We start from the raw sequence: 15,907 nt of genomic DNA on the forward strand, positions 1-15,907 counted from the left end.
ATCTGCACATACTGAAGGATTTACAGCTTACTTAGGAAAAAGAGCCTGCTCATCTCCCAATAATTCCTGTTTTGCTCTTCCCGTTCAGCCTGTTATCCTTAAGGACACCCGAGTTCTTGTACTCCTAGACTTGGATTCAGATGTAGTGCTCTGTACAGCTCCTCCTGCCCATAACTAACACACAGAACAATGATTGTAGTATTGACTTTGTCATAAAACCCTAAAAAAATAAAATAAAAAAGGACAGTGATCCAAACGCACTCTTGTGCTGTTTGTATAGTTGTATGCCTTAGTCATTACTGGTCAATGTAGTATTGTTACTGAAAATAAGTAAATTGTGATTGAGATGGTGGGAGGGAAAACAAAACAGAACAAAAATGCAAAAGAAAAAAAAAAGATCACTTTAGAAACATTTTTTAATAACTTTTTACAAAATATACAAGTTCAACGAAGTCCCCCCCTTCCACAAACATGGCTTATCCCATTATACATTTTATATACAACATTGTAAAAATGCTCAATAAAATAAAATCCTCCAAAACAAATGGGTGATCATCTACAAGGGGCTATACAAAATAGCCATGAAACACTTGATATACCGATTTACTCGAGACATTTGGCACATTTACAGTGGTGGCTACAAAAACCAGGAGAAGGACATTCATGGCCTGCCATGTAAGGGCTTCGAAATGTCTTCATCACGGACAATTAAAAGTTCAAGTTTAGAGAAAACTCTAAGCTGGGGAAGGATAACCTAATGACAGTGGTTGGAGTGTTTTTTAAAAACATTGCCTGGACAGTGTATGACCCAGACCTGATGTTACGTGCTGTTCATCTTCCTTTTCTTCAGGCGTTCCCGCCAGTCCTCGGGCAGTGCCTCAAAGTTGGCATTCTTTGAAGCTTTTCCTCTGTAAAAATTGAAAAAAAAAGTTACATTTATAATCACTGAAATAAGAGTAAAACTGGGCGAGAAAGCAGCAAAAACAAGTAAAGCTCATTTTAAAAAATTAAAAAATTAAAACCTAAAGTAAAACGAAAGGGCATAACCACATACGTGCTGAGCTGCTGTTGCTTCCACTCTTCAATACTTTTCTTGTTGAGCAGATCTCTATCTTCATCACTGGAACTGCTCTTTTCTTCCTCATCCAACTCCTTCTGTATACTCTGCCACTTCTTCACCAGAGAAGGCATTTTGGTCTTACTTTTCTTGGGCTAGAGAGAGGGAAGTGTATCAAATGGAAAACGTGAATTGCATGTTTTCCTGAATGTCATTTTAACCCTTTAAGACCTACCATAGAACCAAGTCCGCCAGAGCTTATATTATATTTTTACATGCTGTGGAGCCATTTTTGGGAGCATTTCAAGTTGCTATACATCAATACAACCATTACAGCCTAAATTTTAATAATATGTCTGCATTAAGTGCAGAGTAATTACATAAATTGCAAAAAAGTGCAATAAACTACAAAAAAATTGAAAATCGTTTTTGTTTTTTAACATATATTTCTAGTTAGAGAAATTTAAGAGGCTTATCCCTCAAAACTGTAAATACAAAAAAGTTGCACAAAATAGTTTCCCACCACAGGAAATTTATTTTGAGTGTCTTCATAGTTTTATTTTTGAAATACACCAATTTTTATATACTGCAGGAAAAACGAAAATAAATATTATAATGCAAATTTGCAAAAAAGCAGCATATGCATCAAAATAAACTATTTCCAGCAGTGCAATATGAGTCCTAAGCATCCCAGAAACGACACAGAAAGTCATAAAGTCAAAGATAACTTTTAAAAATACCAGTATAGGCTCATAAGGTAAAAATGGTAAAAAACTACATTTCTGCGAAAATGACATCACTTCCTGTTTCGGGCAGGTCATGGAGGACATGTGATAGTTCACGCTGATGGACGTAGGAAGTGTTACAAACAGCTGATCGGATCGGCAAAGCTCGTTTCTGGAATATTGTGTTTTTGTTGCTGCAAGTGCTTTTTATGCAGTTTTTGCAAAGTTATATGTGGAAGGAAACTGTGACCGAGGACAAGCTGATGGCATAAGATGTAAGTACAACTCCTCCAGTTTCATATGCAAAAAAAATTATTGCGCTAGCTCAGGTGGTTGCAGAGCTACCGGGATTTAAAAATAGTTACGCAAAACGGAGCGTGCCCGCTCGGACCGGTTTTAAAGGGTTAAGTATTGCATCAAAGGGACGGCTTCATGGAAAGGAATTTTTTTTTGAGAACAAATAGTCTTTAACAAAACACAAACCATGATGAACACTCCGGACTGAAAGACTTCTTTGTCAGCTGATTTTAACTCCAATACTAACCTTATCCTTTTTGGTTTTCTTGCTCTTGTCTGTGGGCAGAGTTTTTGCCCCAGTAGGTTCAAAGGGTGGCTGAGATGGTGGCAGTGGTGGTTGTGGAGGCAGAACTGGAACAGGTGGAGCTGGAGGTTCACAAGGTACCAAAGGGGCAGGGACGGCCGGCATACCCCAGTAGGCAGTTGCTGACATTAGAGGGGCTGCAGACAAGGAGAAACTTTATTGCTACTTTGTAAACATATTAAATTAACCAATTGTGTACATGTACTGTCCCTTATTCAGTGTAGCTTTGCCTTTTGTTTTCATTATGATGGATGTGTAGTGAAGCTTTTTCTTTTTTTACCTGCACTGGCAGCTGGCTGGGTGTACAGAATGGGACTGCTGCCAATTGTAATGGTTTTATTCATCTGACCAGCTTTACGTTTTTGACCCTTTCCCAGAGGACCCGATGACTCGACAGCCTGTGTAAATGACAACAAATACAATATAAAGCTAAAGCTGATGGCTACTGTTCTTCTGAAAAAAAAATGAAAACACTAATTAGAATCATAACTACTTCCACACCTTCGCGCTAGCAGAGCCTGGTGGCAAAGGAGGCTTCCCACTGCCATCTTCCTCAGTTCCAGGGGCTGGAGGCTCTTCATCATTGTCATCATCCATCTCCATCTCCACCTCCATGATCTCTCCATCACTGTCAGGAGGGGGAGGTGGTGGAGGTGGTGAGCCTGGGGGGAGTGGTGGAGGTGGGGGGTAGTTGGATGGTGGAGGAGGGCTGTCAGGAAGTGGAGGTTGGGATGGGGACCAGAAGGATGATGGATTGGGCTGAGGAGGTAGCGGTGGCGGGGCAGTAGGAGGACATGTAGATCCTTAGTTTAAAAATAAAACAATAAAAAAAAAAAAAGGGAGATTAACATTATTATGCAATTACAGCAAAGAAATATGTATTGAACAGACTTTATTGCAATTATTTTCCTTTTCACTCCCCAGTAATTTTCTCCTAGTCTAAGATCAGCAGCAGTAATAACAGATTTACCTGTGACACCTGATGCACTTGTTTTGGAATCCACCTGGCTTGAAGTCTGTGTCTGAGTACCCTGGCCATCTTTCAGGTCCTCCTCCTTGTCATCCTCTGTTGGAAAATCCCACTGGGAGGCACCGGTCCGGTCCTTCACATAGAAATACCGCCTGTGCTCTCTAGAGAGTGGGACAACAGAGATAGAAGGCACAAGTCTCAACCACTGGTCTACATACTTGCTGTGTAGCTTGATACCCTGGGACAGAAGGGCAAGGGAGTGGACAGTATGGCCACAATTAAGGACTAGGAATGTTGGTATGGACAGTGCTTTTAACTGTCCTGAACAAAGGCCGAATTAAGAGTGTGGTTATGGTTGTGGATAGGGAACCCACCTTGCTCTCAGGAATAAATAAACAAACAAATCATCTCTAGGTCCTGAAAGCAGCATTCAGCAGCTCACACCATGGTTGTCACATTTCTTTTGTTTTAGACAACCATTCCCTCCCAGACACAGGAAGACGCCGGGGAGGAAGCACCATTATTATTATCATCATCATCAGCAGCAGCAACAACAACCATAGGGCATAAAATAAGAAGCACAAATTCAACTCATTTTATGTCAGAAAGAAGTAAATGGAAAAACAGGAAAACATATGAAATAGAGTTGGTCTGACCTGCTGGATTCCCGTCATTGCTCCATCTTCACCTTTTATTTGATGCGTGACACTCGTCGCTTCCAGGGCATCACTCTTTCAGCATTGCATTCAGGGGGTTGTAGTCCTGTAAAGTGCAAAGCTGTCCCACGCAACCAAACCTTCCTACCATACACCCCCTCCCAGTTTTTCCACTGACTGGACCCATAATCAGTTTACAAATGCCCTTTTACAACAAAAGGCTTAAGAGTCTGTTAAGGGACTAAGAGTCCTCTCTGTGGCAGGTGTATTTAACACGAAGCAGGCAGGCCCAGAGTGGATGCTCCCTTATCAGTGTACGCAAAGGACTGCATCACAAAAACCTGAAGAGTCTGTTTCTGGTAAGTATTTTGATCCACTCGGACTGGTTAAGCTTCTCCCCAAGTCATGTTACAAAGTCTGCAACCTCAGCACTGAGGGATGTGTAGTCACACGGTAAGATTTTTGGGGGGGGCGGGGGAGTTTAGAGATGTGAAAGGTAAGGAGCGCGTACCTGTCCCAGTGGCAGGACCAGCCTTTAGGGGTGGCGTTAAGTTCGTAATATTTTATGTGTTCGGCAGCTTCCTGCAGCCGGCGGCGAAGATAGACTCCATTCAGAGCGCCCTCCCTCCAATCAGCAACCCGTGTCTGGGGGGAAAAAATGAAATAAAGAACAAAAAAAGAAAGACAGAGACAAAAATTAGACAAAAGCCCATAAAATATAACTAAAGGGCTCAAGAGACAGATAAAGACAGAAGAGCTGCAGGATAGATGAGTAATATGGAAGAGTAATTACAGTAAGTTTCCAGAATGACACCTTATGATGAATTATTATGACGATTTTAAATATTAAACACTACCGCGTGCCTGTGCAAAATTATGTGAAACAAAATTAAATGTTAAATATTTTAAAAGTCGCATTAGAAAAGCAGCAAATGGAAGTTAGGATGACATTGCTTAGAAAATGAATATCCACGCACCTCAGTTTGTAGCAGAAGCAGCTGAAAGTTTGAGATCCCTTTCTTATTTATCCCAAGAAACTCCATCTTGCTTATTAAGGTGTTTGCCAGTTCACCGATCTGAAACTACAGTTTTTAACCATTAAAATACTTCTCAAAAGAGAGTGCACAATTACTGTTTGTTAGTAATAGTAGTAGTGTTGTTACCTTGAGCTCAGGAGTTTCCTCTTTGAGCTCAGATGTCTCCCCCTCCTCCTTCACGGAAGGTTTTGATCCCATTTTGTCCTCAGAAGTTTCCACTTCATTGTCTTCTCCTTCCTCAACACTTTCTAAGACTTTAGGAAGTGCTACAAGAAACAAGAGAGGCATAAAATTATGTAGATAGAATTTTTTTTTTATGTTACTCCACCCACTTCTCTCATGTGTTAATGTTTAAACTAACCGGTCTCTGTGTTATCCGGTATATCTGAGCTTCTACTGTTAGAGTCGGGGCTGGCAGCACTGAGGAAAGAAGTCTTCCACCGGTTCTTCTTCAGCAGGACACCACGAGGACCCGAGGCTTCTTGGCTATTCTCAGAACAAGGACTGGAGCCCCCAGCACTGACATCACCCTCCTCCAGTGCTCGTAGCTCAGCCTAAGAGTCAGGTGTTTGATTATTCTGTGTGCCAAAAGAAAGTTTCAAAGATATTCCTGAGCTGCATTAAATACACACCTTTTTCCTTTCCAGAGCCAGTTCTAACTCCATGGTGTCCTCTTCTGCCTCTTCCTCACCTTCGGAGTTGTCTCCAGATTGCTTCTTGGTGCATCCATCTTTCTGGACAATGGGAGCTGAGTCGGAGTCCCTCAGAGGGGTAGAAGGAGATCCTGTAAGACGATTGCCATCTCCGTCAGAATCCAAGCTATTCTCACTCTCATCCAGGCCTTTAAGCAGTCTTTTCCTCCATTTCTCTTCTGCTTCCTTCACTTCAGAGGGGATCAGAGGAGCGAGGAGTGCTGCAGCAACTCCCTGGCGCTCTTCCTCTTCACTTGTGAGGCCTACAACGCTTTCAATTACCTCCTTTAAAGAAAAACACAGTGCAAGTCATATTTAGTATCAAAGTGAAAGTATTTAAACAAAACAGAAACTAGCTGAATTGGGGACAGATGGAACATGCCTTCACTTTTGTCTCTTTTGCTGATGTTGTTGTGGCAGCAGATACAGCATTTTCTTCTGTGCAATAACCTGCATGAGCTGTGCCATTTCCATTGACACTCGAGCTATAAATAAAAGCAGAATACCCACAATTATCAGGTGTCAGAAATAAACATAATCTTCAAAAACTTTGTTTAATACTCTTAATGTCTCCTACCTGTTGGTATAATGTCCCAGGCTTTGCACCTGATCAGCTAGATAGTGTGGCAGCTCCCAGGACACTTCATTGGTCAGTGTGTTCCAGTAATAATAGCAACCAGAGTTCTCATCCCACACCTCCTGCCAGTCTCCCATCTCTACACCCACTGAAATACAAGCAAATACATGGGACTTTAAAAAAAACCCAAAATAATATCTCAAAAATTGTCCTTGTCACAAACAAACAAAATAAGACAAAAAAAAAAATCCAGTGTTCTCAGTTAGAGCAAAGAAGATATTAACAGAATAGTTAGTAGACATCAATATCAAACCGTCCCTTTTGAAAGTAACCACTGCATGATTGATCTCTTTATATAATCAATGTAGCACATCATTAAATACTTTATGTAATCAAGAATATAACATTAGAAAAATACAGTTTTCTTTTCATATGAATATAAATACATTATTATACAAATTATTTTTGGTGAAGAAATATAAATCAGTTCACTAAGGACATGCACACTTGATATTTTAATGCAGCAGAGATAATTACCGCCGGCTAGTGAGTACTGTGTATTGTACTCAAAGTCTGTGCCTTGCTGATTCTGTCCTTCACCAGCAGCTGGCTGCTGAGTATTAACCTCAGGTTTGGGTGGAGTAGCACTTGGAACTGGAGTTGGTGCATCATCTGAACTTGGCTGAGTTGTGATTGCATCAATTTCCTGCAACCAGAAAACACAGACGGCAAGTTTTTAGTTGCGTGAATAAACCACACAGGTCAAAGCACTAGGCTTTACATAGAGTATATGATTTAATAATGAATAAGGAGCTCAAAAAGTATAAAATCTGCATAAGTTATTTGAAAAATCAAACAAACAATTATATAAAGTTATAAAGTAGAAGTTGACTTTAACCTACTTGTCATTAATCTACACCTTTATTAGCTCAACATAAATAATAAGAGACTGGCTTACAGTATCGTCATCATACTTACAGCCATGAAATTGGCCAGTGTGCTGTCGATGTCACCTGACTGATTGCGTTGCGAATTTGCAGCTGAACGATGAGAATCTCCCGCATCCTCTTCATCGCTATCCTCATAGGCTCCGAGCAAAGACAACCCCTCTACAAGTGAAAGCAAAAAAGCTTTGTTCAGCGAAATGAAATGAAGTCTTGAATCTGCTGCTTGAGAATGACTGCAGCAACACAGACGAAAAGAGAGAGGGAGAGAAAAACACTTCACCTGTAGCTTTTACTGCTGGAGCCTTGATGTTTGTGCGTCTCACGAATCTATGCCCATCCCCATCCTGTTCATCTGGGATAAAAAAACAAAGTTTTGTAGTAAAGTATTGTCGCTTTTAACATTACAGGTATTCATAGACTAAATAAAAAGCATCGGTATCGATGTATAAATCGGTATAAAGGGTATCGATCCCACAGATCATTCCCCCATTTATTTTTGGCTAGCTGATCCTATCCTATCTTCTAACATATTTTGTAAGATAAAGTGATGATGTTCCCCGAACTGTTAGCTTAGCGCACTAGCCTATAGCTTCTGGTAGAAGCTAAAATTAGAAAAATAATTCATAATAACTACAGCTCTCAGCTGGAGTTTCTCAGCGACGGTGTATATTTGCAGCATATGTTAAGTAACTGGACAGCTAAATATAAAAATAACAGTATTATTGTAATTAATAATAATAATAATCAGATGAGCCCGTTGTTCGCACCTCAGGTATTTAGCACTAGGCTAGCCTGCCGCTAACATGCTACTGAGATAAAATACCATCAGATCCCGAGGGCGCTTCTTCTCTCTCTCCAACATTCACGCCGCGGTTCCCGGGTGGGGAAAGCTGCAATATAGTTCTCCGACCGACGGCTCCTCCAGGGAGGCGACTTTTCTTCCCCATCTCTGTTTATGTGTTTGTAGGCCTGCTTCCTTCGCTGGCGACGTTAATTACTGCTTTTTTTCTACGTTGCTACTTCGAGCTGGCACAAAAGCTTTTCATTTCCGGGTCACGCATAGTCTCCGGAAATTCACTGTGTAACCCGGTAGGCTAATTTGCTATCTTAAATTCACAGTCTGAGTGAAACCAACACAGTCCAGACTTTAGAAAAGCAGGATATTTGTGTTTGCCGAGTAGTTTATTTCGCCCGTGACGGTAGCTGCAACTATCACGGTTAGCGTGTAGCCGGTTAGCCAGACTTGAAATGGAGAGTGAAGATAAGCGATTACACGGTTATGGAAGAGACCCACCCACTGATGCATCAAGGTAGGGACCTTCCGCTGAGGCAGCAGTCCACGGGACTCCAAGGAGCAACGACTGTCCAGAACGGGACCAGAAGAAGGTCGGTGAGTTCCGGATCGGAAACATTAGGAGGTGCCATGGGACCACTTCTGCACTGGCTGCACGATGTGGCAGCTGTCACGCTCCTCAAAGCCCGACGGACACTGCTTCAGGCAGCCATCCTTTTTTGTGCCCTAGTGCTGCTGCTCTGGGTGTCCATCTTTCTCTATGGGAGCTTTTATTACTCTTATATGCCTACCGTGAGCTTCTCCACCCCAGTGCACTTCTTCTACACTGCTGACTGTGATACCTCGGAGTCGAGACTTTGCTCCTTCCCTGTAGCCAACATCTCTTTCATGAAGAATGGCAGAGATCAGGTGATGGCCAATGGTCAGCCTTACCGAATATCTTTGGAGTTGGAAATGCCTGAATCGCCAGTGAATGAAGAGCTGGGTATGTTCATGGTAAAGATGTCTTGTTATACCAAGGGTGGAACGACTGTCTCATCAGTTGGAAGATCTACAATGCTGCATTACCGCTCTAAGCTTCTGCAGACTATGAGTACCTTAGTGTTCGCTCCTCTTCTCGTCACTGGCATGGCGGAGCAGAAGCAGCTCATAGAGGTGGAGCTATTCTCAGACTACAAGACCAATGCTTATCATCCCACTATTGGTGCAGTCATTGAGATCCACTCAAAACAGGTTCAGATCTACTCATCTCAGCTCCGTATCCATGCTTACTTCACTGGTATTCGATATGTTCTGTATAACTTCCCCCTGACATCTGCAGTGATTGGCGTAGCGACCAACTTTGCCTTCCTCAGTGTCATTGTGCTGTTCAGCTACCTGCAGTTTATATGGGGCGGACTCTGGCCTCCAGATCAAGTGAGAGTCAGGGTTATGATGGGAGACGACACCCGCATCCAGCAGAGGAGAGAAGAGGTCCGAAAGCGCATGGAGAGGGAAAACTCTCAGAAGGAACTTAATTCTTCTAAAGTGACTGGATCTGTGAGTGAGTCATCTGATTTTCAGGAGACTGGCACGGGCACTGAGCTGTCAAAGAATGCCTCTGTAATCCCAGATTCCTTGGGGCCTGATGTTCCAGATAGCAAGGAAGAGGAGTCTCATGAGTCTGATGGGCCAGAGGTGGAAGAGAATTCTCCACCTCAGCTGGGTGAAACAGCACTCCGACAGAGACCTGGACCCTGGATGAGCCTTTGAACCCTGTCACCTCACACAGTTACAGTACCTGTAGGATATGCTTATATATTCCATTATCACTCTTTAGCAGTTTGAATGTGATTTGGCAGATTGTGATACATTGAAGCATACCTACTGTTCCAATTTGATCAAATTGACATGCATGACTGTAATCAGTACTAGCCATGTTGTTTTAGCTGGAACACTTCTCATTTTGACAAGAGGGTTTTTTTGTAACTTTTAGTGCTGCTTATTTCTTTCTTCTGGACTTACAATTCTTGTCTTTGTTACATTTGAGTTTATCCTTTCCCACATCAAGAGGCGCTACATTCCAGATCTGGCTTGTCTACAGTATTCTCTATCGTCACGTAATGCCAACAGCTTAACACACCCTTTTAAGTCAGTTCAATCTCCTCATGTGATACCCTTACTTCTCAGTCCAAACATCATTAAATATGATGCCACTTTTGAAAGTAAATGCTTTGCAACTGAAACAAAACTGCAAAAGACTGATGCATTTTCTCAAATGGTCATTGAGAGACCAATTAGATTTGTAAATTTTGGTGTAAAAAGACAGCTATGGTCAAATGTGCAAAGAGCCCAGCCTGAGGGATCTAAAAAAATGATGTTTTGTTTGTTTTAATATTATAAATACATGTTCTTTTTCAGTGTACCACATGACTTACCTAGTGTGGCATATTTAGTTAAAGCTTGACTCTTTTATACAGCTGTGGTTCATTCTATGAGGTCTTTATTATTAAGTGCAGTTTGCGTTCTGCTGTTTGTTAAAAAATATTATTTATTTAGTTTTCATCACGACCAAGCACCAGAACATTTTAGATGGGTCTTTTAAGTAATATAAGTTTATTGATACATGTGAAACTTTCTTTATTTATCATTAATGACTATGGAGAATAAGAGGAATAGTAAAGTTACTGTAGAATTGAAGCCGATGTTAATATGTGGCTCAGCCTCCATGTGTTTAACCTGCACTTCAGGGGTGCTTTGGATCCAAGTAAGTTTAAGTAAAGGAAGTGGGCAACTTGTGTTTTCGTTGGACTTTGAACCAAAGATATTTATGTATGTAATATAATGCACTCATAATCTCTCATCTTGTATCCTGAGAAAATACGAGTAGATGTTATGTGTTAAACAAATTAAACACAGTTAACTTCTTTATTGTCACCATAATAAAGCAACTCTAGCTACCAACTGAATTTTTAATTCCTATAGAGAAATCTGATGACTGTCTTGCAGTCTTACAGTAAATTACTTAATAACAAATTTACATTACATTACATATACATTTGAGAAATGTAAAATCATCGACAAGATAAGTTAACTTGTATCTCCAGTAAACATGTCCTGAATACTAGGTTTTTAACATTTTAAACAAAAATACATTTACTTCTTTTTGTTCCAATCTCTTGTACAGATAATTTACTGGAAATTCTAAGCAACTTCTGATGGCTACTTCCAGCAGGGTAGCGTGCCATGTCACAAAGCCCAAACTCGTTTCTTCAAAATGACAGTGAATTACACACTTATCAGATCTCAATCCCATAGCACCTTTGACATGTGGCGCTACAGGAGATTTTATCTGTGATGCCATTATGTCAGCATAGAACAAAAGCTCAGAGGAATGTTTCCAGCATCTTGTTGAATCTATGCGAGTTAACACAGTTTTTAAGGTGCAGAGAGAGCAGCAATGCAAGCTCAAATGGTTTGTAATAAGTTGTGATCTGCAGATACTTAAAGGGTTAACATTGATGCTGTTGGCTTGTATTAAGCATGAAATCCATATATAGGTATGTGTCACACTTAAGCATAGATTAAATAACATTACAGCTGTTGGTTTGAAAAAAATCCTGCAACTTCACATGACGTCTGATTTTGTTATAAAGGTAAAAACGTACCAAAACTCTGGTGAATGCTTTTGAATGACTAAACATAAAGATGTTTATACATTCACAAACCTTCAAATTTAACTATACTGATTTAAAAAAAAAAAAAAAAAAAAAAAAAGGTGTTGTGTTTAATATAAGATTAAATAAGTTTATTCCATTGTTACATTAAAACATAATGTTAAGCACATAAAACATAACAAAATCAGATTGATATATATGTAGTTTATAATAGGACCATACAAATGTAAAAGATTGCCTGAAATCATAATAAATACTATAACGTAATATAAGTATACATTTAGATAAAATATTATGCATTCATATATTTAAAAAATCAAATACATATTATAGAATAATATAAAGATCTATGAAAGGTGGAAGCACAGAAAATCAGTTGTAAATAATCACATTTCCAGAAGAAAAAACAATTTCAAGCCCTTTCAATCTTTTTTTTTTTTTTTATGCATTTTGTTTAGAAAGTTTCCAAATGCCCAGATCATATATCGTGGAATTACTTTTAAGCTTGTTTACAGAACATTTTCCTGATACACAGGGGAATTGCAAAATTGCATGTATGATCTGTTTCAAACCAGAACCTTACAGCAACGACATTATGGCCCATTAGCAGTCTTTATTCAAAGCCACAGCTCCAATCTAGTCGATGAATTATGCATTGGTCTGGATACAGAGTGCACTAATTGACTTAAACCATCCATCTCTGGTATTAAAATCCTCAGCAGGTGCAGATACTATCTTGCACTGCTGGAACAAAATGTTTTTGAATTCTTTGCATTGTAAAATCAGAAGTCACAAACTGTGAATTATACTGACTATAAAAGTAGAAAAGTAGAAACTAATTCTCAGATCACTGGACAGCAACAGCTGCATGGCTGATTTACTAGAATAATGTTAATGCCTGTTTTGACACATTGCCTTGCAAACATACTATGTGAACTTGGCAATACACAAACAATATAATACATGCAACATTCCAGAGGAAAAAGATCAATTAAAAAGTTTACGGTGTTGAAATGAATCATTTCAAGGCATGCAGTCTTTTTATTTTGTTCTTTTAAATATTGCTTTTATGTCGTGATTCAAATATCCCATTTTACAGACTATGCATTTTGGATTTCATTACTTTATGGCCTTTATAAGGACATTTCAATCCAAAATAAAGTCATAATCCTAAGATATGTAAATGCAAACATAACTAGTATATCTAAAGCTGGCCAACTCTCATCAAACAATCTGATAGACAAGTAGCACAGCAGGCCAGTTTAGGGTGTTTGTGTGTGTGTAGATTTGATTTCAGAGGTGAACTTTCCCTTTTAAATGATTGGCTTTACCATATATGGACCAAATACCATCACCCTGACGGTATTTGTCATGCCACTCAGCTTTAAGTGCTCCAGGACGCCACTCGAGCCTGGCCACTCAATCCCGCCTCCCCACAGCTGAAGGTCACTTTGGTCCTTAACCTTGAATGTTCTGTTGCTCTTCAGGATGGACTTCGACCACCTCAGCTGTAGTCTCACTTGCTGCTTTTGAAGCATCATCTTCCTGCTCGTCATCTGAGCTATCAGCCCAGCGCCCAACCCTTCTGACTCCCTCAGCCACTGCTGGGGCATTAACACAGGGGTTGTGGTCATAGATCACGAGTTTTAACCCCTGCATGTGAGAAAGGCTAGGAAAATTACGTATTCTGTTCCGATCTACATCAACAACAGCCAGAGAGTGCATTTCAAGCAACTCTGGTGGGAAATCTGGCAGTTGGTTCCCAGCAAGCCAAATACTTCGCAGCTCGTGCAGCCGTCCAAATTCTTTGGGTAAACTCCGTATCTGGTTATATCCGAGGTGCAGGGTCTTTAGATTTGAGAGCTCACAAACAACCTTAGGGAAAACAGTGAAGCAATTAGTCTCCAGCCACAGAGTGCTAAGTTCCCTAAGCTCTCTCAGCTCTACGGGGAGGTGATAAAGCCTGTTATTACCCAAGTAAAGAATACTAAGCTGGGGCAACCTGCATATGGCTAGTGGGAGCTCCTCGAAGCAGTTAAAATCAAGGGCCAGAAGCTGCAGCTTTCTCAGGCTCTGCACTTCAGCCGGTAAGCTGCTGAGGTTGTTGTCACTCAGGTAAAGCTTCACCAACTCATTGAAGAGACAAGCAGCAACGGGCAGCTTTCGCAGCTGTCGGCTACTCAGGTCCAGAGTCCGATCTAGTGGCATCTCCTTCAGGTCCCCAACTAAGAAGTGCTGGCAGCGTTCAGAAGGAATGAAGGCGAGAATACTTCTCATGGCATTGCCCATTTTTCTTACTGTTTCTGCCACAAGACTGTTACTCGACATCCATCTCCTTTATCTTCAAGTGAATTTCATGGTGTTCCATTAACACTCCTCCACTTCCCCTCTGCGTTTATTCATCTTGATAATCAAGAAAAAACAGTGAAATCATACAACAGCTTAGGAAGGAGGATGACACATCAGTTATATTATGAAGTGCATCCTTTAATGGAATAAAGGGGGTGTTGTGTCAAGGTAATATATAATAAAATTAAACAGAAAAACATTGCAAGTGTTAAGATGTTCATACAAAAAATTCAAAATACCTTCTTTCTAATGTCTTGCTGATGATATCCAGTATGACTCCCAGTATCTCCTACAGTAAGCCATTTGTTTATCCAACTTAATGAGCTGAAAACTTATTGTATTCCCTGGGCAGATATTTCCCAGTGCAGTCCTCTCACTATCTCTCTGTGGCTCCAAGCTCTGCTCAGACTCTCATGGCTATAGCAACCACTAGCTCTCTCCTCCCCATTTGTGCCTAATGACTTTCCCCTCTTCTTCTCTGAGATGACAGAGGTGGGAGAGAGAGAAACAGGGAGGGGCGGGGTGACATGGATAAGCAGAATAAGTGCTTTGTGATGAAAGAGCAACAAAGGTCATTTGCATTCTGCTGTAATCATCCCAGATGCAGTCTTGGGTGGAAGCCACTGGGCTCAACAGGTGAAATGTTCTTAGCAATTTGCCAATGTTTGCAGGGATATCAGATTACTTTGATTACAGTATACTATGGAAAATCTCTGTAGATCTGTGTTTTGCCAATGCCACATTGTATAGTCTTGGAAATGGGTTCATTTAAAATCAACACATAGCAAGTCAAATCCTCCAAATCCAAACAATCTCCATGCAAGCTTATACTCAAAGATGAATATCCTGTAAGTAAGCTGGATATCTTACAAGAGGTGTGAAGTGTCCGTGCTATCTGACATATCTTCATTGGGGCTATTTTCCAACTAGATAAAATTAGGAAGGGATTTCATTGTCCTTATCTGAGGGGGCAATAGTTGACCCTCATCTGCTTTCACTCACTGACACGCTGTTTTTATCACTTTCCCGCAGCCACTTACTGCCAGAGCACAATGGTATGACTGTCATAAAAGACCCTGTTCATATTAAAAAGCTGGATATCTCACAGGAAGGGAAGCACAGATATAATATATGGTTCCAGGGTGAAGTAACTGGAATGGAAACATCATTAATTTTATACCTGCCTTTTCTACTGTAAAACCCATTTATTTTTCCCCCTTACACTAGGCTTACTTGTTGTTCCCAAAGCTTTCAGCTATGTAAATAATGATGATTGATGGTTTGCCAAACACTTTAAGTCTAACTGATAAAGGATCATTATAACAGCCTTAAGACGCCATCTGCTGAGGAAGTCCATACAATGTGGTTTTAAGTTTCCGGGCCATATTAAATTCATGTGAAGCTGCTGTTTTCCAACCTCACTGAGTAATTCATGCTACTGTGAACAGTGTTAGCTCCTGCAGGTCCACTTTAAAATACCTCTGACTACCAGGCTTTTCTCAACTACTCATTTTATGTAAGATATGAAGAGATATAGCCCCCAGTTTGTTGTGTGCTAATTTGATTAAATGTAGAAATACAGTAAAAACAAACAAACACAAAACAGAAAATGTTAAGTAGAAAACAACCAAAAACCCAGTTGTGACATAAGGTCAACATGTAAAGTTCATGTTTTTGCACAGAAACCTGTGAGATTTGGGGTACTCTATGAGATATGTGTCAAATGTGGTTGGTAACCCAACTTATATTGCTGACATTCACATCCTCTGCAATATGTAAATCCACACATTTATTTTACTGGAGTGAGACACCTGATGTTCACACGAGGGAGACAAAAACTCGACAGT

At 40.3% G+C, this 15,907-nt stretch overlaps 3 protein-coding genes across 3 annotated transcripts; 1 reads left to right on the forward strand and 2 right to left on the reverse strand.

The window, feature by feature from the left end:
• Positions 1-398: 398 nt before the first annotated feature.
• On the reverse strand, positions 399-8,304 carry fnbp4 (formin binding protein 4). The gene is made up of 17 exons (XM_085166560.1): positions 8,086-8,304; positions 7,543-7,614; positions 7,294-7,424; positions 6,853-7,021; positions 6,316-6,463; positions 6,121-6,223; positions 5,679-6,023; positions 5,408-5,600; positions 5,173-5,312; positions 4,987-5,091; positions 4,521-4,654; positions 3,354-3,514; positions 2,885-3,186; positions 2,664-2,781; positions 2,327-2,520; positions 1,055-1,212; positions 399-908 (listed from the first exon to the last, which is right to left on the reverse strand). Exons 1-17 carry the CDS (start codon positions 8,207-8,209, stop codon positions 821-823), a joined length of 2,685 nt encoding a protein of 894 aa, XP_085022686.1. The 5' UTR covers positions 8,210-8,304; the 3' UTR covers positions 399-820.
• A 38-nt stretch (positions 8,305-8,342) lies between these two features.
• Positions 8,343-15,637, forward strand: LOC146515830 (seipin-like). The gene has a single exon (XM_085166583.1). The coding sequence runs from the start codon at positions 8,542-8,544 to the stop codon at positions 9,805-9,807; it is 1,266 nt and encodes a 421-aa protein (XP_085022709.1). The 5' UTR covers positions 8,343-8,541; the 3' UTR covers positions 9,808-15,637.
• On the reverse strand, positions 10,949-14,039 carry lrrc10 (leucine rich repeat containing 10). Its single transcript, XM_085166593.1, has one exon. It carries the CDS (start codon positions 14,037-14,039, stop codon positions 13,170-13,172), a length of 870 nt encoding a protein of 289 aa, XP_085022719.1. The 3' UTR covers positions 10,949-13,169.
• Positions 15,638-15,907: the final 270 nt, after the last annotated feature.

This window comes from Neolamprologus multifasciatus, chromosome 7 (genome assembly GCF_963576455.1).
Source record: "Neolamprologus multifasciatus chromosome 7, fNeoMul1.2, whole genome shotgun sequence".
Taxonomy (NCBI): Eukaryota; Metazoa; Chordata; class Actinopteri; order Cichliformes; family Cichlidae; genus Neolamprologus; species Neolamprologus multifasciatus.